Below are 22261 nucleotides of genomic sequence, written 5' to 3'. Positions count from 1 at the left end.
CCTTTCAGTAACTCTTACTATTTTTTATAAATTATGCTATTTTGGGAGAATCAGAACATGATTTAGAAATAGGATTTGTAAAGAAAACTGTTTCAATTTCTAGAACTCAAGTTCCTTTTTGTTTTTACCCCCGAGAGAAAATCTGGTAAAGAAAACAAATAGCTTTCTCCTTCTAGGTGGGAAAATAAAATAAATAGATCAGAAACTAAACTCTACAATTTGTACGATTTTCCTCATGATGTTGCATCCCTATACATGACTTCTGATGGACACCAGTATAATGTATTTATTGTTTAAGTAAAACTAATGGAAGGGATCTTACATGATATTCCTTCAGATATCTACCTAATAATCTATTTCTTGGCAAATTCTGGTGTACTATCCTGTTGTTCCAGCTCAGTAGTACATAAATCTTCTCTCTCTGCTGGACGCTAGTGGCTTCTATAAAATGAGTTCACATTTTGAACACATTTCTCTGTCACATTTCTAGGAATATTCAGAACCTAATGACAAACCAAACATGAATAAAACTTAATTTTCTCTCTTAAAAATTACAAGTAATGCTGAAACCATATGTCAGAGGCTGTGATGTTTCTGTTGATGGCATAGGCCAAGTCTGTTCTTTACAATTTAAAAGGAAACAATGGGAGAAAAAAAAGGCAAGAAAATTTTGGAGTGCAAATATTCTTTGGTTTACTCATTAAAACAAAAGGACACAGCAAACAGCAAAAACACTGGCAATTAAATAAACAGCAAATTCTGTATATGCTTCCTAACAAAAAGTCTTCGGCTGTTTGAAATGTATTAACTTCATGCTCTAAAGTACATTACAGTGTCTAGAAAGTCACATTTTTTTATCCCCAATGTCAAGGCAGAGAGAAGATGAAGGAGAAGAAGAAGGATAAAAAGTAGGAAGTGAGAAAAGAAGAAAAAAAATTATTCAAAATTCCATTTTTCCATTAGTTAAATAGTATATAACACAATGATAAAACTAATTTCTGTTTCTAGTTTCATTGTACAGAAAGCAAATTGGCTGGAATTTATTTTCAGATGATCAACCTTAGTCAATTCACATCATCATACACATCAGACTAGCATATAAAATACACTGACTCACACCTTTCCAAAAAGAATTGTGACCCTTCCAACCCAAATGACTGATTCTATGATTCTAGTAGCAGAATTCTAAATATCTCAAGGAATTGCACAGAGAAGTCACTGTGTTTTACCTTATCACAGGCAGAGTTAAAATTAGGTACTGCAGGTGGTTTCTAGGGAATACTCTTCCCCAGTTCGGCTACTTTACTGTAGCTTATTCCTCAAATAATCCCCATATAATCAAAGTAAGCAAGCATCTGTGCAGGTCTATAAGGATCTATATTTGGCAGATCCTTCTTTCCAGACAGGAATTTTTCATCTCTGAGCTGGCGATGCACAAGCCTGCTGTTAAGACTCTTACGTGACAGCATCGTTGATATTATTTAAATTCAGTGCTTCATAATGGCAATACTAGGAAGCTGTGATCTGTGCAGAGAGCACAAAAGACTATAAATGAATCAAATATATCTATTTTACAAGTGAAAAAAATTACAGAGTGTACCATCACCAGGATAGTCTGTTACCAACATTACTGGACTCTGATAGTTTAGAATTAATTCTGTAAATCTATGAAAGATGCTGATTGTCTGACAGCATATTGTTTTGGTTTGTGTATCTATCTTGCAAGACTCTTACTCTACTTGGATCATTCTGTTTGATTGTCTTTATCAAGCTGTTTCCATAGGCAAAGCATAGTAAAAATAGTCCTGCACAGTCTTTCTTCCAGATGGACTGTGAATAGCAACACATAGTTCATAATAAGAAATCAATTAATAAAGACATTTGGAAATATTTGGAAATATTTGTCAATATGTAAAAAACCCCCTCTTTGCATGCTCCCTTATTCCTTCATAAATCAACAGTGTTCCATCTACAAATAATTCATGGGCAGTCACCTCTAATACAAGTACTTATATGTTCCCCTCATCTAGCATTTTGTTGACCCCATCACAAAGCTTCTGCAAATGGTGTTTATAAGGTCCAAAGGGATTGTACAAGGCAGCCAAAAATTCACAATCAGAGAAGTGATCAAACACGTTGTTGACACGTCCGTGTGACTTTGCAGTTAGGTGACGCTGAATGATTTCATGGAGTAGCTCTCTGCAATCATTTAACAGTTTGGACAAAAAGTTCCTGTCAAAGGTATAATCCACCTGATGGAAACTGACCACGGTCTTAGCCAGCTGATGAACCTTCTTCTTGAATTTCTCCATCAATGCTATTTCATCCTGATTAAACTGGTTGTTCCTGTAGAGAATTGCCAATTTGAGGACTATTTTAATGAGGTTTTTGATGATCTTCTCTGCTTCCTTTTTATTTTGTGTATATTCCTTTGTTACTCTGTAAAGCTCATCTAAAACATCACTGCTTGTATCATCGATCAAAGTAGTTGCGATTGATTTGGACACCATTTTTCCAAGGATCTTCTTCTGGGCCTGAATGGCCAGACTTTTGGAGTTGAAGACATCTGTGGCCACTAGGGGTAAAAAAAAGTATGCAGTCAGTACTTCCACATAGACATTCTCTGGACAGCAAGTTAAGGAATATTTCCATGTTTAGCCATTCATGATAGACTTAGTAACTGCCACAAAAATAATGCAGTGTAGTTGCAGAAAACTCCATCTTTTAAATCCCTAAAACTCTGCTCTCTTTAGGCTTACGTTCTTTTAGACTGTTTTATTTTTGAGAAAATACCAAATAAACTTGCTCAGAAACCATTTAAAAGATCTCTATATATATACATGGATTGATGGAATTTCAAATAGAGGCAATAAATCTGCCCTATTTTATCAGATGTGTCGTTAAGGCTCATCCGATTCTCACATTCATAATGAAATCTGAAACTGTGACTACCCCAAATGTCATGACAATTAACCACTACTACTCCAATAGAGATAGTAATTCAGTGAATCTACCATTGTAAACCTTTTCCTGCTTAGCCTTTTACATGATCAGTGAATTCAGAACCCACACATCTATTATTATTTTTTATATATATTTTATATATATGTAGATATCTATATAGACAAGACATACAGGAATATAAAACAAAGACAAAAATCCTCTGTCAGCAAACAATACTGAGATTCTCTGGATGCAATTTGAAGAAGTTAGTTTTCAGGAAAGCAAGTACAGATAAACATTTCTATGTCCTATACTTAATGCAGTAAAAGCCAGAATTTAACAGTCTAGGGATTGTCATAACACTTGCAAGCATAACCTTTTAAAGAAATCTTTTGGTGACCAATGAAGTAGATACTAGAACAGATTTCCACTTCCCAAACTATGCTTGCTTGCACCAATATACCCAATGACCAGTCAGTAATTTTGTTCAGATACTTAAAAGACCCCAAATGTTCCTTCACAAACTTGACTTGTGAAATGTTATTCTCCGTTCTGTTGCCAGCAACAATTATTTACAGGACGCTCCCTTTGCAGCACCTTCTCCACTAAGGCGCATGCGAGTTCACATTTCCAGTTTGAACAGCCTGGGAGATGGCTGCCGTTGTGCTGCAGCTTTCCTGGAGTCTCAGACAGGCTGAAGGAAAGCTTCATCTGTTTACATTTACTATACATATGGAAGGTCTGCTTAGCAAACACAGGGACTGGAAATATTTCCTTTCTTTTTTTTTTTTTTTTAATGAAAACATCAACTCTGCAGATGTCAGACAGTAAGTCCCTGAATTTGGAAAAGGTTTCCTCTTAACTGCTGGTATGTGGGCAGCTGGGTGTGTTCAGACGCAGGGTGCCTCAGGGGTTTCAGCAAATACAAGAAACTTGTCCTTCAGGACATGAAACACAGATCTGTATTTTTAACTCAACAGTATCTTTGAGAAACTTAATAACTAGCTTCTTTTTTGTCATCCCAGAAACTTTCAAGCAGGTTTGTTTCTTAAGACATTCAGTGCATGTCAGTATTTTGTTTTGAAGCGTGAAGTGTTTGAGAGCATTTTTTAAAATCTCTGCTACACAAGGATACTCAAAAACCAAAGAACCCCTTGTTAACTATCTTGGGCAAAACACTCAAGATCACAAGACAGACACACTTCTCAACCACAAACATACAGGAAGGCATTGAAGATGCTAAGCAATTATTCTGAACTGAAAATATTTGATTCACTTTTCGTGTTTTTAAATGTAAAACTCCCAACTGCTACTATTCAAATAAAACTAATCCAAGTATCTCAGAGTGGTCAAATACTAGAACACAACAGCCAATGCTGTACAAAGATCCACAGGTTAATAACTTTTTTTTCTCTTTCCAAACCAGGAATATCAATTTATAATAACTTTTATTACCTAGTCTTCTTACTTATTAATTGCTCACATTCTTCACAAATATACAGATGTTCACACTAATAGCAGTTACTGTTTCAATATATCTTCCAGAAATCTGCAGAGAAAATCCCACATATACAAAATATCCATATTTTTTAAGCATTCTTTACCAGGATGCTGTAGGCATTCTTATAAAATTCTAACTATATCACATCGAATGCTCCATGGTAATTCCAACCTGAACAATTCTATAGTTCTAAATCTACATAACCTGCCTGAAGAAAGTCACACGAACACTCAGGTATGGTTTTAGCACAATAACCTGCAAAGTATCAATTTAAAGAAACTGAAAACTAGACAGTTTCCTTAAAGTTTTACAATTTTTCAACAAGAAAACCCCTTATATTGCATAATTTTACATTTGACAAATTGGAGCTCAACACGCAGTTACCTTTAGTAATCAAAACAGGAATTGCTCCCTTATAAAAGCTGTTAAACTCTTAATGGTATTTCTCTAAAATCTGTCCAAGTTTTGGGACTACCTAGCATGGCCAGTTACCTTTTATCTACTTTGCCACAAAAACATCAGAGGTCAGCTTCATTTTCCCTGGGCTGTTACATGGGTTCTAATTTAATTGCTAAATATGTATATTCCAAACTTCAGTATTTCAACCAATCAAAAAAGGAACTTCCTAACTGTTTGTATTTTATAGTCAGAATTTTTCCTCATTACCAATGATAAAAAAAACTTAAAATGTATTTCACAGCTTAAATAAAACTGAGTTTAAGCAGTAAGATTGTAGAGCTCCTTCAGAACAAAAACACATACTTCCTTAAATAATAGTAAAATTATAACTTACTTGCTCATCTAAAGTAATTGCAGTTGTTAATGCTGACAGCAGAAAGAGAAGCAAAATACCCAAGGTGAAGACTTGCCTATGGCTTATTTATTCCAGTAAATCCACTGCACGCTTTATCATGTGCTTTGAAACACTGTCAGAAGCTATCACAGAGTGAATATGGGTTTTTCCCCTTCCCCGTAACAGCAGCTCTTCTCAGCAACCTTTCTCTCCTGCCTGTAGTGCTCCATTTTGCTCTGGCACCTCAAAATGTAAAAATACATCACAGTGGTTTCACTTCCTCGAAGAGAGAGCTGAAAGGAAATTGCACCGCTGAGCAAGCAATGCAACACTGATGGCTGTTACTGCCAACTGGAACAGTTTGCAGAAAGGGAGGGAGAAGAAAGGTCCTGTGACTCGAGAGGACAGGTGACACGTCAAGAAGAGGTTAGAACATTAACCAGGTAGCTGTGGATGGAGACACTCGCATGTATCAGAGATGGCTGATTCACAGGGTGCCGGTGGAGGGGCAGCCACCAGCTGCATGCCTTCTCAGTGTGAGGGCAGCCAAGCATCCCCTGCCAAACCTCTGACTGCAATTTCAGACGCAAGCATCCAAAACTGCACATTTAGACAACTACTTAAAGCAGCTTCATTTTCTTAGGGATTGTTGTATGCAGCCACCTTTTGAAAGAGATTACCGTAGCTGGCCTGGATATATAAATGTCTTATCACATCTTTTGTGTTGACAGGTCCTATCCTTGCACTTTAAAGTGAAATACTGTCATTTCTCTGGTGACCTGCAGTAGACCCAGAACTTGGGCAGGTATTCCCACTAATTTTAAGAATCTCACAGCTTGTTTTTCTTCCCAACTGCTCTTAATAGCTCTTATTTATTTCCTATGCAGTTTTACACTTTACTTTTTAGAAGTGTATCATCAAGAAATACTCCTTTGCAATCAATGGGATGTCATTTTCTGCAAAACCTATACAAATATGAATGATTGTGTTCAGTAAAGCCACTCCTCCACAGAGGAAAGCAGTCAAAGGGGAAAGGCCCTCAAAGGAAATCCTGTCTCCATTACTCTGAAATTGACAGGACCAATCATAGGGATAATGCAAAATCTAATTTATGATTTAGAGGAGGAAATGTTCTAGAGATTGCCTCCTGTGAATGTCTTGAACTTAGAAATCAAGAAACTTCTTCATTTTAACAGCCAAACACACAGTGTGTGTGTGTTTAACACAGTATTTTTGTGTTAAAGTGAATAAATATTGGACACGTAGAATTTTCCCAAAATATTTTGCCATGCAGAGGTTTTCCTTACAACTGTGATGGAAGTATAAACTTTCAGTGAAAATTTAAAGTTGTGCTTAGTAAGCTCTCAGGAGACTCCTATAAAAGTACAAGCAGGCTAATGCTTGCTGCTGTGATGCTGACTTCTCCCTCACACGGAAGCTATGGAAGCTAGTACATCTCCCTTCATACTGTGGCAAATGACTACTACACATACCCTATGTCTCAACTATATTTACATTAAAAGGAAAAAAGAAAAGAAAGGTAGTATTGGGGGGAAAAAAACACCTTTTTTGCCACAAGGTAACAGTCTACAGTACATTCAACATCACTTGCAGTTGAGTGTATTCAATGTCATGTACACTGACAATGAATATTGAGTCACTGAGTATTTTTAAACTTCTAATAACAAAGAAGGACCATAAAAGAGGTATCCAGTAAAAACTGACAGTGAACCATGTTAAATTCTGTGGTCAAATCAAGAGTTGAGCTTTCTGATACTCACTATGTTGATACAACAGTCCCAACGGAAGAGAAAATGTGACTGTGAAGCCATTAATAACAACACTGCTGCGTGAGACTCAGTTCTCATTTTTGTGACTGGAATACCACGTGCTGCACCAGTACCTGGTGAGTGCAAGGCCCAAAAATGACAACGGGTTTTGGGCAAGGCACAAAGAACACTGACATGGGACTGGGAGGAAAGGGACAGCACTGACTGAGGGCTCCAGGCAGCATTTAAAAGACTATCACAATAGCGCTGAGAACCACGGCAATCAATTTCCTGCCAGGTGTCCTGTGTGGACGTGTTTGCCTCTCTATACACTGTGTGGGAGAGCTACAGCTGAAAGTCTGCACATGGCACACAAATTGGATGTTCAGACTCCTAGAGTGAGAGAGCATGATTCCCCTGGAGGGAGGCAACTTGAAATCAAGTGGAATTGACAGCGTTTTGCTCTCTGAGTGTACGTGACCATGAGTCATGCACCTCCAAAATCATGAGATTGCCTAGATGTGAAGGGATAAAAAAAATTACTGAATTTTTACTCTTTCTTGTGCCTTCTGCTTTCTGGGTCTTTACAGGCCTACCCTTGTTTTCAGGAATGATAAAGTCCAGAAACATTAAAAAAATAGATACAGGGCATATAAATATATGAATTTGTGTAAAGGAAAGCCCCAATGGTTGTAAACTGCAAGAGTTAGCATCAGTGAACAATCCTGATGGACAGAATAGATAGAAATAGTCATAAACCTGTTATAATGTTGTAATTTTCACAATATACTTATTACATGACAAAATTATTAAAAAACATGAGTGGTAGGACACTCACTATGAACTCTTCAGATATGAATAAGGTAAGCTCATTTTTCTAGCTGCCGCCATGATATATAGCTCCTTCCAATAACCATCTGAGTGAGTGAGTCACAGTTTCAAAAAGGTTTTTAGGTGCTGGTTTTTTTTCTTTTTAAATAGAAGAGTCAGTGTTTTCATTCTTATCTAAGTGCTTCGAAGTTTCCTGGGTGAAAGGTATGTTAAAGTCCTTAAAATGTAGGAATCCTTCCAAAAATACAGCAGTTCCCAGACGGCCACTTCAGCATACTGGCCAGTCTTCACATTCACAAGGGTTTGTTCACTTGTTGGCTTTTCAAAAGTTGATGAAAACTGAAGCTTGTACCAGACATGCAAGACCAGAAGCACTCTGACAGCTTTCACTCGTCAACCTCAGACACTGGCACTGCAACTTCTAAGCTGGCTGAGGGCAGGAGAGAGAAGAGACCAGGACAGCCACAGAATTTATTGAGAGAAAGACAGCAACAGTCCAGATAGCCTGGGGAAGCATCATCAGGCAGCAGAAAACCCAGAGAACAAATGGCCAAGTGCAGAATAAAAAAACCAACCTTAAACAGGGGCCCTGTACAGTACTTACTTCTTTCACATACTTTTTGATTCATGTACACAAGGTCCTTATTGGAAGATCAAATATTTTACTTGGCACCTTGTTTTTAAAAAGGGGGATTTATATATGAATATCAATTTTAACTGGAAAACAGTTTAAAATTTTCAATGCATACAAAGCATTCTTTCACAAGTACAATTTGCCTACAGTTCTCTTAATAGGTACACTAAATTGTAGTAAATTCTCGCTTGCCATAATTGTTACCAACTGAGCATACTATGAGAATGTTAACTAATCAAGCAACGTGTACTAATTTTAGCATTCACATGGAAGACCTTCAAAAGAAAAAGCGCTCCACCTGAAGCCAAGCCTAATGCATGGCAAATACTGCCTGAGCAGTCTTACTGGATTTGGAAGTCAGATGTGAGGCTGCAAGTCACTCTGAGGCAACGGTTAATCAAGGAATTTTGGAAAAAAATATGGCTAAGGAAGCATTTTTGGAAATACACAGTATGTCTAATCTATATATGCATACTGTATGAGTATATAGAACATATATTCAGCTGTAGAAACATGGAAAAGATAAAAGAAAAGCCAAAATACATCATTTGGAAGACCTTTTCTTCCTCAATAAAGTGTTGAATAAGTCAATGTCAAGATGTTTGCAAAACGCATATGATATTGCTTCTGAGTTTTGCTATTTAATTCTAACCTTGGCATACTAAAATGTCCAAAATTTGACCAAACAACAAAACACTTTGACCAACATTCTTGCTGTAAAAACAGAACCAAAACATTAAAAAAAACAGAAAAAAAAATTACTTTTTTGACCAAGAAGTGAGAAGAATTGCTAAAAAATGTACCTGAAAGTTAAGGCTGGGTAGAGTGGAAAGGAATGATGCTATTTCCAACAAGAAAGTATGTGCAGAGTTTTGCAGTCCCATGGGAGCAGCCAGTGCCAACAAGTTATTCTGGTTTTACATGCTTTTGCTTCCCACAGCCAGCCTGTGCATCACATGATACATATACTGCAGCTGATTTAGACATTTAAAAAAACCTTCTAAAAACCCTCTTTCCTAGAGCCTCTGCATGTATTTTAATTAACAGTGTAGCTTTAAAAAGAAGAAAAAAAATCAGATTAACTTCTTATGACTGCTCTCACAGAAGAGTACTACAGAATATGTTGGATATTAAACAGAGAAAATGACAGTCAAAAGGAACAGGGTCATGAACTTAATTTGGTATTTCAATCCTCTGCCACCATGTGTTATCCTTGTTGGAACGTAACAACTGTTGCTGTGGTATTAAATATGCAGCCTGTATATTTCAGCTGTTGGCCATTTCAGGGCTGCATCAAGTTCCTCGGTATCTACCAGGTGTCCATGCACAGTGAAGAGTAATACTGCACAAATCTTTCTAGAGGAAATAAACTATATCTTACATCATTCCTTCCAATCAATCAAATGCAATGCAGGTACTCTATGTTTTGTCTAGCCTCAGAAACACATATCAAACTGCAGGAAGGCAATGGTGCCAAGCTCCCTGACCCAAGTGGAACTTCCAATAAAATAACCTGGCCTTTACATTGAATGTCTTACCAAAAGTTAAAGTTTAAAAAAGAGGTATCTTTTTTACAACATCCTGGCAAAAAGAATGTCTTCTCACAAAAAGCCCCCAAAAACTAGGCTGTAGGCACAGAACCTATATATATAATAGAAGAATTTCTGGCTTGAATACAGAAGGAAAAGCTCTGAGGCCCACAGCCCTGGGAAACTTGGAATTCGTTGGAGAAATTTCAAATTTGACATCGGCACAGGGGTGGAAGTTAAGATTAAGATACATGTTGCAAAATTACAACGAATTTGAATATCGACACAAGATAGCAACCTGGCCTGAGAGGAACAGGGAACTCAGTCCCAAGGACAAGGTAGCAACCTGGCTGTCAAAATGCAAAGGGCATATATGTTGAATCGCATGTAAAGAAAGTCATAGCAGAGCCTTCTTACAGTGGCTTTGAAAGTAGTTAAAAATGTTTTTCCTGTATTCCTAGTTTTGGTTCTCTGTTCTTCTCCATGTTGATCTGTAAACTACACACTCTGTTTCTTACAGACAGGACAGGAGTCCCTTGGTATCTGTCATTCATTATAATGTTGAAATTAGGCTGGATTGCTACTGTTCACTTTGTGTGTGTATATATACACATACATACACATATATACAAAAATTACTTTTTTATCTTCCACTTGTTGCCCTGAGAAATTAAACAAGGCGCACACACACACATAACATTTGATTTCAGTTTTGTCCTTTCTAAAGAAACTTCTGAGGCACTGAAGACTGCCAGCTACATAAAAAACTGGCAGTGATTCCCAGGGCTCTCGGTTCTCAGGTGGCTGAGACACCCCCCTCGGAGGTGTCTGAATATCAACACTGAAATGCAGACTATAAAGCACACCAAAATATGTCATCTAAGATATCAAGATACTGGCTGTTCTTTAGGCCGGGGACACTAGTGACATCCTGCATCTCTTTTTAATTAGTTTTTAATTTTCCACTACCCATTTTCCTGTTTTATAGCATGAAGGATAAATCTGGCATTTAATGCATGGCTGTACAGAGAATAAATGCTTTGTCTACCCTTCCATACTAATCATTCATAGTACCTGTGATTATGAAGGACTACACTTACTGGCTGCAGTGGTCATTTTCTCTGCACAGTTAACAAGGATTTCACTTGCTTTCCCCTTCCACAATGAGCAAAATAAACCAATCCCTCAGTTTTAACTTCCCCCCCATATTTAGTAGCCACAGACTGTTCCTTCTGTATCCATACTACAACTCCATGACCTTCATCCAAACATCCAGCCATGAAATCATTACTTGGGAGTATTTTCTCTTCTTCATTCTACTCCCTTGCTGTCAGCTCAGAACAGGCTCCTCAAGACCAAAACACAGTTTATCTTTTGAAGGTTTTGCTTTGACTCCTCTTTGTTTCCACTTGGATTGCTCTATTCCTGGCACCTCCAACTCAAAAGCAATGCTCAAAACAGCTGAAAAAGTATGCAAAGTACTTATATACAAAACAGTTATGAAAAAAACCCTCAAACTACCTTTAAAATCTTTGACTTAACAACACCAAAACTCTCAAACTTATGACTGTCAAAACACCAGTCCACCTTCCCACCATCTCAAAAGTTTTGTTTTCACTAATGTCATTAAGTTCTGGTGGAATATGAAACATAAGAGAAAAATAAGGTCTTCAATACAGTTAGCAACTTATTCTTCTGTAAAATTTAATCTTCTGGCTAAATATCATGTGTGCAACACTGTCATTTTCTTTTACATCAGGAAGCAATATTATTTGGGTACAGAACTTTGTTATCCAACAAAGCACCAGCAATCCTATTTATTTTTAAATGTGGCAAATATATTTACTGACTAAAACTGGACAGTTTCCAAAGGTCCCTTTCAGCCTCAACTGTCCTGTGATTCTGTAAAATCTGAATCTATTGTAATTCACTTCTTGACGCAAAGAGTATGAAACTGACTATACTGGTTTTTACAGCTGTTGACTACCATAGAATTTAAACTTCTAGCTTCCTTACTTTGCACTGGCATCAAATGGCATTTTTAACTAGTCAACAGACAGCACTCATCAGCTATGAGGGGATATACACCACCAGGAAAGGTTGTTGTACCTTGAGATTTTCAAGGTTATTACCCAAATAGTAAGAAGAAGGAAATCCATACTTGAACCTGGAGAAGGAAAGCACTCAAGTAGTAAACAGGAACACCGTCAATGTCAATTCCGAATCAGATTATATTTTTGCACCAAAATAAAAATGTCAACAGTTTCTCTTTTTCTCACCATATCCTCTCCTCCCAAACCTCATGGCATTACACAAAAAGCCACAACAAACAAATCAACATCTAACTAGAAGTTACAGCTCTTTCAATTGATTTTGAGACCAACTGCTCGTTGCAAAGAAAAGTGAGTTCAAACATACGACTAGGATACAAATGTCTTGCATCACAGAATTTAAATCTCTGATTTCCACCATTGAGGACAAGGCTGTGAGCTTGATGAAGACACCACAAGATACCAGAGTAAAACTTTATTCTTCCTGAAGTATCCACCATTTCTGTTCAAAGATGCTCAAACTTACGATTCACTGTTTCAAGTGAATCGGAAGAAAACTCTGCATCACTATTTCTCAGTGAATGTTTTTAATACAAATGTTTTTAGGTGAACAGAAACATTCATTCATTGTCTCATTTGCAAGTAGTGAAAAACAGCCCTTGGAATCAGTAGCTGAAATATTCACCAGTGTCACCTGCTTACTTCTCTTAATATTAAACCAAAATTTTCTTCCTTCTATCAATAAAATTATCTTTGTAGAACAGTTTGGTAAATCAGACATAGCAAAGGCAAAACCAGAACTCATGAAAGTTTTAAAATAATGTAATTTCTGCATTTGTCAAGGTCAAAGTTTTGTACACACCACAGTGTAGTTAATTAAGTAGAAGCTTGTCTGTGCATGTACTAATTCAGTGCTTTATTGATTCCAATTTATTAATTGTAAGCACCTTGGGATAGAGACTTGAGGGTATCACATTCCTAGAGAGCCACTGAAATCACAAGTCAGCTAGCAATTCCTCAAAGAAACTTGCAAGTACTGACCTTCAGAGATACATAAAATCATCTCAAAATATGTCCCTGGAATTTGAGGTTACAAACCTTTCAAGGATAAATGCACTCAAATAAATGAAGTGTTTATTCCCACTTTACTGAAATTTATTGTCATTGCTGTAAACTGTCAGCAGGAACAGGACTCTGCAGACACCCCAAGGTTTATATATTATATGTTAAAACTAAATGTAGGTTTTCCATATTGCTCTGCAAAACAGACTCTTTGATCTTTCATTACTAATCTGTATAGTTACAAATATCAATATCGAGTTCTGCAAAAGGTAGGGAAAAATAAATTCGTTTATACAGTGTGTATCCAATCCTCTATATTGCTTCTGCTGAAACAGTTCTGTGGGGAAAATTTCTGATCCCAAGTTCCCTGGACTGAATCCAACATGCCATGCAGAGATGCAAGCTCTCTACCTCTCACAGTTAGCCAGTTGAGCACTAGGACCATTAACCAGACTTGTGACAGGGAATCAGCTGATGAAACAACCAAATCACATCCCAATCCAGGCAGGGAATCTTAGGATAAGAACAAAATTTATGAGAAAATATCACAAAGTTATGAATGTAGAATCAATATTTCAAGGTACAAGTCTCTCAGTTCCTCTCCTCCTCGCTCAAAGTGAGACTGTGCCCAGGTGATAGCAGGCTTAAGGCTTGTACTTTTGCTGGCATTATGGTTAAAAGAACCAAGTTTTCAGCAGTTGTATTAGTATCACTAGTACCAACATGTGTCCTGTTCTGTAGTCAGGATAGAAATGCATCCATAAAACAAAGAAAACCAGAAGTTGTTTCATGAAGTAGCATAAAAATCTTTCACACCTCTTTATGAAATGCTCTCCTCTTACCACATTTTGTAATCTTATTGTAACAAAAAAAAAACAGTCCAGAAGGTTGAAATAACACCTGCAATACAGTTTTCGTTTGCTTTAGTTATTACTATAGATACTCTAAATGCCTCAGGGGGGAGGGGATGCATTTTGCTTCCCAAAAAGCAGTGCTTAAGGACCCTTACAAACTGTCACATTTTACAGAAGATTTGACCAAATGATATGTAGTTTTGAATAAAACCTGCAAATTACAATTAATGTTGCAGTGTTACACTTTCCTTATGTTACTCCTGGCACATGTATTACAAAATACTCATTATTCTTAGAAGTAATTCATTTAGCCTGATGATGTACTTGGAAATAGTACTGGTATAGAACATTGTTTTTCCAAATGTAGATGCAAGGCCTTCCCTTACCCAGATACTTCTTTTGATTCTCTAGAGATTCACAGGCTGTTGCTCCCTGATCTCTAACTTCCATCTCATTTATAACAGTGCATAGTTTGCAAAGTCCCCAAAGAAAACAACCAAAAGGTGTAAGTACTATGATACAGCAAATGCTGTCACCAACAGACAAATGAAAGGAAGACTGGGAAACTAAATCTCCAGTACAACGATCAATTTTGGAAGACGTCTTGGTAGAATTTGAAACCAAAGTACTATCTTCTCTTTTGAAGTACTGTGCACTGTTTTGGGCTCCCCAATATCTCTCAAAAAAAGGAGCTGAGAAACTGAAGCAGGTCCAGCAGACAGATGCCAACATGGTTAGGGAGGTGAAGCACACAATACAGAAGATGAGCTGAGAGTGCTAGGTATGATCAGGACTGGACCTTATGGATACATGCAACTTGTTACTGAATAGTTCCAGCATAGACAGAGCAAGGCTCTTTTTGAGGACAGATAGCAAAAGAACAGAGGGCAAAAGACACAAGGCCAAAAGGAGAAGTCTCATTAGGAATGACCACTTTCATAGCAAGGGTGGTCAAATACTGAATATGTTGCTAGAGAAGTTGTGGAACCACCACTCTCGAAGATCAGCATGCCTGGAAAAAGCCTAAGCAACCTTGGATCCAACTTTAAAGCTGGCTCTGTCTCCAGTGGAAGGTTGTGTCCCATGACCTCCAGAAATTCCCTGCAGCTTCAGTTAATCTACAATTCTCTCTATCAACCAGATAGCTCAAAGGACTGTATCTTATTTGAAATTAAGTATGTGAGTCACAGTTCACTATGAATTAAAAGATTTGATTGCATAAGTATAATTATATTAATGGAATTTTCTCAAAGCAATCTAGCATTCAACCCAACAATTGCAGCTAAATGATTAACCTGTTAAGTTTCAGTGATTCTCTGAAGTAACCTACCAGCTACAGCCAGTGCTTATCCTGTGGTCTGTGCTCAAATTAGCTTCCTCATCTGATCCAGATGCTCAGATTGCTAAATACATGGGGTACAAAGTGTTCTGCAGAAGACAACTACTCCATATGGACTTCCAAATGTAGTATAGAACAAAAAATACCAGTTCAATTTATTCAATTCTGAACCTGGAGAAGAAGCAATGAGAGTGGCCATCTAATCCACTCACAGATAGGTTATCCTAAAGATGACCCTAATTTGGCAAGGAAAATAAAAACTACCATTCTTTCAGTTTTTAAAGGGAGAGATACAGAGCTGCTTACAGAGTCTTATGGCTTAACAGCCTGTAGTCAGTGCTCTTACCACGAGATTCAAGAGCCCACATCTCAGTGAAGCTGCAGCAGCTGTGATACAAACCATGGCATTCATATTCCTGTTCTCAGAGCCCTTTCTCCATATCCCACATCTTGCTTCATCAAAATGTACTATCCCCCAAACTACATTTAAAAAAATCTAGCAGTTCTGACTTGCCTCTGTACTGTAGTCTTATTTCCTCCAAATTTCCCATTGCTCCTTCTTCATTAAGGCTTTAGTTTCTTGATTTTACTTTCACTCCGCTATTTGTACCTCTGGCAATGCTTTCTTCATGCATATGTGATATAGTATTACAGCATCTAGTTAGTAATAATTCTTTCTAACCTCTCATAAGCTTACTTCCTTTTTCCCTTCTTTCCTGTACTAAAGTGATACTTCTTAGGCCATCACCTTCTGCTATTAATCTTGAATTCTAATTATCCATAGGAGGGATTACACAAAATGCCAAATTGACTATCATTGCTACTGTGTACATAACCACAGTAATCTTTTCATTCTCTTCATCAGCAATAAGAAAGTTACATATGGAACAAAAAAAAATCCTCAAATTGACTAATCTAGATTCTAACATATCCATTTTGGGGTTGGATGATTCTTCCTGCTCCTGAACTGAAATTTTCAGACCACTTTCAACAAAGGGTCCCTGTTTCACTGGCCTTAATGTTTTATGGAGATTATTATTTTGACAAGGGAGGGCAAAGAGCAGGTGAAACAAAGGAAACCCACATTTTGTAGTCTTCATGGTGAGAGCAGAAGGTGAGTCTGTGGGCAAGTACTAATTGTGTGCTCTACTTGTACAATTTGGATCTCCCTGTTCACTGTCACAAAAGCAAAAAAAGGTTCTCACAAATGTTTGGAGTGAGTGGGATGGAGAATCACACATTATAGAGTCCCATCAATGCTGTGGATGGAGTAAGTGGCCTGCAGGAGCACAAGAGCAGACTATTTGTTATCTAAATGAACACAATTCTACCCTGGAAAATATTCACACAGTCAGAGGTGACTGCAAAATGTCAAAACAAATCCATGACTACTTACACGAGGGAGTACTGAATTCTCAAAACAGTGAGTACTCTGTGATTTTATAACTCCTGTGTTTTTCTCAGCTCTAAAAGGAACAAAACAGGTGAGCTCATTCTTCAGTAATCTCATTTGGATTAAAAAATGCTAATCATGTCTAAAAAAAATCTCTGAGCACTTGTAGGAATGCAGTGATCTCTCTCTCCTATGAAATGTGGTACTTAAAACTAAGTATGATAAAGGTGCAATGCAGGCTCTCAATGTAATACAATAGCCATTGTTTCATAGGCTATGTATTACATTCACTCTGATATCTATTATTTTACTTTTCCTTTGAGACAGATTTGTCTCCTGCTAGTTTTTAAATATACAACATAAAACCCACAGAATGAAGCTGAAGTTCCCTGGAGCTTTACATAAATTACTATTTCCATCTATTGAAGAAACATATTCACATCACAGTAATTTTAACTGATATCGGCATGTATTTTGAAAGTTATACTAAAACGTATGTATATAAAATGATACCCAGTTGTAGCACAACAGCATTAAGAACATTTCCTTCAGAAATGTTCAGAATGGAATTAAGTCAAATAACATCCTGAAACCATTTGGTACCTTCCATGGTGCATGACATGTCACCAATCAAAACCAGACTGAAATTATGCCATGCAGCTAAATGCTGTAGTCTTCTTCTGGACTTTAACACAAAATTTGTTTCATCCAGGGCAAAAGTAACTACAAGAAAATGTACCAGGGTTATTTATATCACGATAGTAGCTGGAATCTGTAAATGCAATACAGATTGATGCCGTACAGACACACGCACATATTTACCACAGCATTGTGGTACACAGATGAACACAAAGATTGTTCTAAAGTTACTAAGCAGCATGATAGGAGGAAAAAAAACCTGTTTCATGTTACCATTCTAATATGGACCATGAAGAGATCTAAGGCAAAAGCTAAAAAGCCCACATACAGTGCTGCATACCCTATATCTAGCAATTAGTATAATATATAGTGAAGTAATGATTGTCTTCTAGCAATGTCTTTTAATTCTCTATTCCTGATAAAATATTTGACTTTACTTGAAGTCAAAGGCTCTATCATTATTCGAATAATTACAAAAAGAAGATCTTCAGAAGTTTACCATTTGAAATTGACCGTGATTTTGGGTTTCATTGTAACAATGGGTAGAGTTTATTTTTACAGTAGTAAAGCCTATGGTCTTTGATCTTGTTACGCAGATTTTTTTAAAAATCCATATCAACCTATTAAATCTGCTTTTATAGACATCCCAATGTTCTCCAAATATTGCAATTCACTTGTATAAGGTAGGTGAAAGTGAAGTATTGCTCACTTCAGCATCAGATCACTGGCAGAATATACACAATGTTCAGTGCTATTACTTTGCCATCAACTCTCTTTTTCATTCAGCCTGATCTTCCAACATATGGTCTCAGAGTCACATCTGGAAGCTGCAACTGAATTTTAGAGCTTCTCCTATAGCCAGTGATGCTTCCCTGGACACTTGAGTATCTCTGTTTTAAGCAAAACAGAAAAATTCTGCCTATGCTTACAAACATCATTAAAATATTTTTCCTGTAGCTTTCTCCACTATGCCTTGATCACTAGCTTTGGCATTGAATGTACAGAATAGAGTAAAATAACTATTTTGTAACTGTCCAAATGTATCCTCCTTTCATAATCAGTCACAGACTTTTACCTACTAATTCTCTGGCTGGACCTTATAATCTGAGGGTAAATCAGAATTTCTCTTTTAGAGTGACATTCAGTCTTGCACCTAAAGGAAAAATCAACCACCTTCCCTTTGGTAAACGCTTAAAAAATTATATATCCTCAATGTCAAAAGCCTGAGCCCCACATTTAGTTTGAATTTGTGAAGCATCGATTTTTTTAATGCAAAAAGCACCATTTCTTCATGAAACAAAGCTAATTAGTTCACTGACTATTTTATGCTACATACACTGAACCATTACAAATCCACAGGTATTTGACTGTATTTTTCAGTATTTTAATCAGTGATCTTTCATGCCATGTTCAGTCAGACTAGGCAAAGCAGCGTAAAAGCTGCAAATCTACATATTCATCTGTTAATCCCAGTCTTTATTCACATACACATAAATTCCCCTTTTCTCATGTCTTTTCTAAATTGTTCTTTTAAAGATGTGAATATATTACCAGGAATACATTTTAGACAGACTAAAAAACCTCCTCAGACATCTGTACCTCATCTTCTCACAATGGCAAACTGTTTTGTTTTCCATTCTAACACATTAAGAACACAGGACAGCAAAACCCAAGTATTTCCCAAGCTAAAAATAACTAATCAAAAAGCTACCCTTTCTCTTCTGTCTCAGACACCTGCTTCAAATGCCTTTTTTTCAGCATGAAAATCCTGCCACCTCAAATAGTTTCTAAAGAAATGTACAGAAAGGCAAAAATAGGATTTTAAGAATCTGAGTCATCTAAGAAGGCAAGACATTTCTTTAAACAATGAAATCTACATTTCAAATATAGCCAACTTAGTAAAACTGTCTGGAACTTCCTGTATGAAACCAGAGGATCTTTCCTGCTATACCACGCAAGCAGATCTCTGCTGCTGTAAAACTGAGGGAGAATGTTCACATATTCTCTTTTTCAAACAGTTTCTATAGAGAAATATTTTTTAGAGTTCTGCTTTTCAATAAATCTGTCCTACAGATTTAGGAAAATGAAAAAAAAGGAAGAGCTGCCTTTTTGTTCATCTGCTTGTTCAACAAGCAAAATAAGATAAGAATTATTCTTATCAAAACACAGGCTATCAGGCTTCATTACTACGCAGGTTTTACCAGCATTATTAGCATTATGTTTGATTCAGTGCAAGCTGACTTTTTTGCAAATCAACCAAATACTCTTTTATGCAAGTAAGCAGACAGATGTCCCTGGTAATGTTATTCTTCAACTGGAGGAAGTTTTACAGACTGTGAGGGGAATACCATCTGAAACATTCTGAAAAGTTCTTGTTTTCACCAAATACTAAATGCTTAGGCTGCCTTACTGCTTGCTTATCTGCTGTGGTTATTTTAGTTGTTTTTCTCAGCCATACTGGACCCTGTATATTTGAGTCTCCCTAAGGACTATGCATAGCCATGAAACATCAATTCTGTTCTAAGAATCCGGTGCACAACTCCAGCACTGCCCTGTTCCCTCATCTGTATAAACGCTCTTTTGTATATAGGCACTTTCAGGAAATTGCCCTCCTCCTCCCCCACTTGCTCCCCACTGTCCGACTCCAGCTCACACTCCCCTCCCGATCAACACTAGGGAATAATTGCATTTTTGTTGGAGCACTTCCAGCTCCTCCACATGTTCCACTCCAGAAGCAGCACACTGTAGCTTTGGCACACTCTGTTTGAAAACACACACACACACACACACACACACACACACACGCTCACATGCACACTCATTTGGACAGCATCAAGCTTATTCCCAAAAATAATGACCTTTCACTTCTCCCCCATGCAACTTCCTCATTTGCTGAAAAATACAGTGCTTCCAAATTAAAGAAATATTCCTCTTTCGTTATGTGACTACCAGTGTTCTGAAACACTGTTTCTTCCACTTATCGGTACCCCACGTGCGAGTAAATTAGCACTGCCAAGACAGATATCCCTGGGTTCCAACACTTCGGTCATTTCACATCCAGCAAAATCGGCACGACTTTGCTTTTGCGAAGGCCTCTGCCCCTCCCCGTTGAATACCCAAAAGCTAAAACGAGTAAAAACTCTCCTCCACGCTCAGAAAAGCGGCATGGGTAACACAAGTGTGCATGTTTCCTCTCCTGTGAAAATAGTTAAAAACGTACCTTCCTTGGGATCATCGGCTTCTGAACTCATGGTGTCAGCTCACGGCGCTGGGGAACAGATTACAGCTGACGTGCGTGCTGAGATGCAGCAGCAAGTCAACTTCTCTTTCCCTCTCCCTCCCCTTCTCAGTCTCTCCAAAAAAAAAAAAAAAAAAAAAAAAAAAAAAAAAAAGAGAGAGAGAGAGACAGAGAGGGTTGAGGTTTTAAGGGGAAAAAGATCCCGCCCCTTTCTCAGCTGCACACCAGCAACTGTCTGGAAATCCAGCACCTTCAGAGAAACCTTGATTTTACTCGCCAGCTGTTGCCGTTTATGAATCTTATTCTCCCCAGTCTGTAGGAAGGGTGGAGTTTCACTTGTTGCAGCTTGCCAACGCGGTATGAGAAAGCAAGCAGGAGAGACTAAAAAAGCCCTGAGTGCAGAGCAGTGTCTGATCGTGGTAACCAACAATCAGATTGGGCCTCTCTTAACTTGCTGGAATATCTATTTTAAATCAATTTTTTTGAAGCCTAAATTGTACATTTCAACACTGGCTGTTATCTGGAATTACTTCTGTAGCCTCCGTAATTACACTGACTAATACTGGATGACTAAATACATACTTCAAGGATGAGAAGCAGCAGCTTACTTTCAGGTAGTTTAAACTAAATAATCTTCTTTCACTCGTGCTCAGAGCATGGTGCCATCTACCCTGAGAGCAGCAATTCACTTCTCCTTCCTGGAAAAACTATCTGATTTCTTCGTGCTGCAGTCCCCCCGTCCCTCTCCCCCCCCCCCCCCCCCCGCCATCCTAGAACAGATTGTTAATTTTAACTACTACACAACATAGTTTTAAAGCACAGCAAGATAACTGGGGTCTTCTGCAGCTGCCCCCCAATTTGCCAGGTATCACATATGCCTTCAGTGCAAAATTAGGGGGAATTACTTGGAAGTCTATTCTCAATTAGCACAGTCTTCAGTAAAACCACTGTCATAAGGAACCATCTTTCCCTACTTACTAATTTAACAGATTTTTAGCACAGGGAATAGGACAAAATGTCACTGGAAATGTGACTTTTCTGACAAGAGGAGAGGTATGGTCTCTCCAAATTCCCACCTGCCTCTCCCTCACAGGGTTAAATGTGCCATCTGAAGGGCTGAGAGGGTCTTCTGGAAGTAACACTATTAAGAACTATTAACAGTTAGCAAGTGTCCCAGTGGAGTCAAATAGAAATAAGTGTATTTCAAGACAAAGTCACAAAGAGCCAAAGCTGTTAACTGCACAAAACTGGGGCACAGAGGAGGAAAAAAAAATAAACATTTCAGATTGTAACACTCACCTATATTAATTAAAGCTTATGGGAAGACTAGACATAGGTGGGATGGTCTTGTAAGTAACAGTAAGACACAATGTCATAAAGGGCAGTATGAATTCTTTAGCCACAGCAAACTTGCTCTGGGGACTGCAGTAAATAATACTTCAGACTGTAAGCAACTTTTATCCCATTAAGAGTTATTTTATTAATGATAAGGACTGTCCTTTGCCATGTACTCCTCCCATATCTAGGAAAGACAGATTTCATTTTAGTTAAAGGTTCTGGGTAACACTGAAAATTCTTTTGGTTTGCAATACACACAACTCCACAGGTTCCTAAAGACATTTCTCTTTTCTAAAGGCCTTATCATCTCCTGTAGGGTATAAAGCAGAGAAGCTGCATCCTTCAAA

The 22261-nt window shown here is 37.6% G+C and overlaps 1 protein-coding gene across 2 annotated transcripts; it reads right to left on the bottom strand.

Annotated features, from left to right (window-relative positions):
• Nucleotides 1-664: 664 nt before the first annotated feature.
• On the bottom strand, nt 665-20680 carry TNFAIP8 (TNF alpha induced protein 8). 2 transcript variants are annotated; one of them, XM_008923292.2, is made up of 2 exons: nt 20559-20680; nt 665-2575 (listed from the first exon to the last, which is right to left on the bottom strand). In XM_008923292.2, the coding sequence occupies exons 1-2, from the start codon at nt 20587-20589 to the stop codon at nt 2010-2012; spliced, it is 597 nt and encodes a 198-aa protein (XP_008921540.1). In that variant the 5' UTR covers nt 20590-20680; the 3' UTR covers nt 665-2009. The 2 variants fall into 2 exon arrangements, with proteins under 2 accessions (XP_008921540.1, XP_017941386.1); XM_018085897.1 differs by lacking the exon at nt 20559-20680 and adding an exon at nt 5238-5527.
• Between the last annotated feature and the right edge of the window lie 1581 nt (nt 20681-22261).

Source organism: Manacus vitellinus, unplaced genomic scaffold, assembly GCF_001715985.3.
Source record: "Manacus vitellinus isolate BGI_N305 unplaced genomic scaffold, ASM171598v3 scaffold_9_pilon, whole genome shotgun sequence".
NCBI lineage: Eukaryota > Metazoa > Chordata > Aves > Passeriformes > Pipridae > Manacus > Manacus vitellinus.
Note: the sequence above shows the minus strand (reverse complement) of the source record. Positions and strands in the feature narration are given on the sequence as shown.

What these genes read in the sequence shown, in the direction of transcription:
- TNFAIP8 (XM_008923292.2), bottom strand. Translation starts at nt 20,589, where the DNA reads ATGAGTTCAGAAGCCGATGATCCCAAGGAAG. An exon ending in AGCCGATGATCCCAAGGAAG is followed by an intron (nt 2,576 to 20,558) that starts GTACGTTTTTAA and finishes TTTTACCCCTAG; the next exon opens with TGGCCACAGATGTCTTCAAC.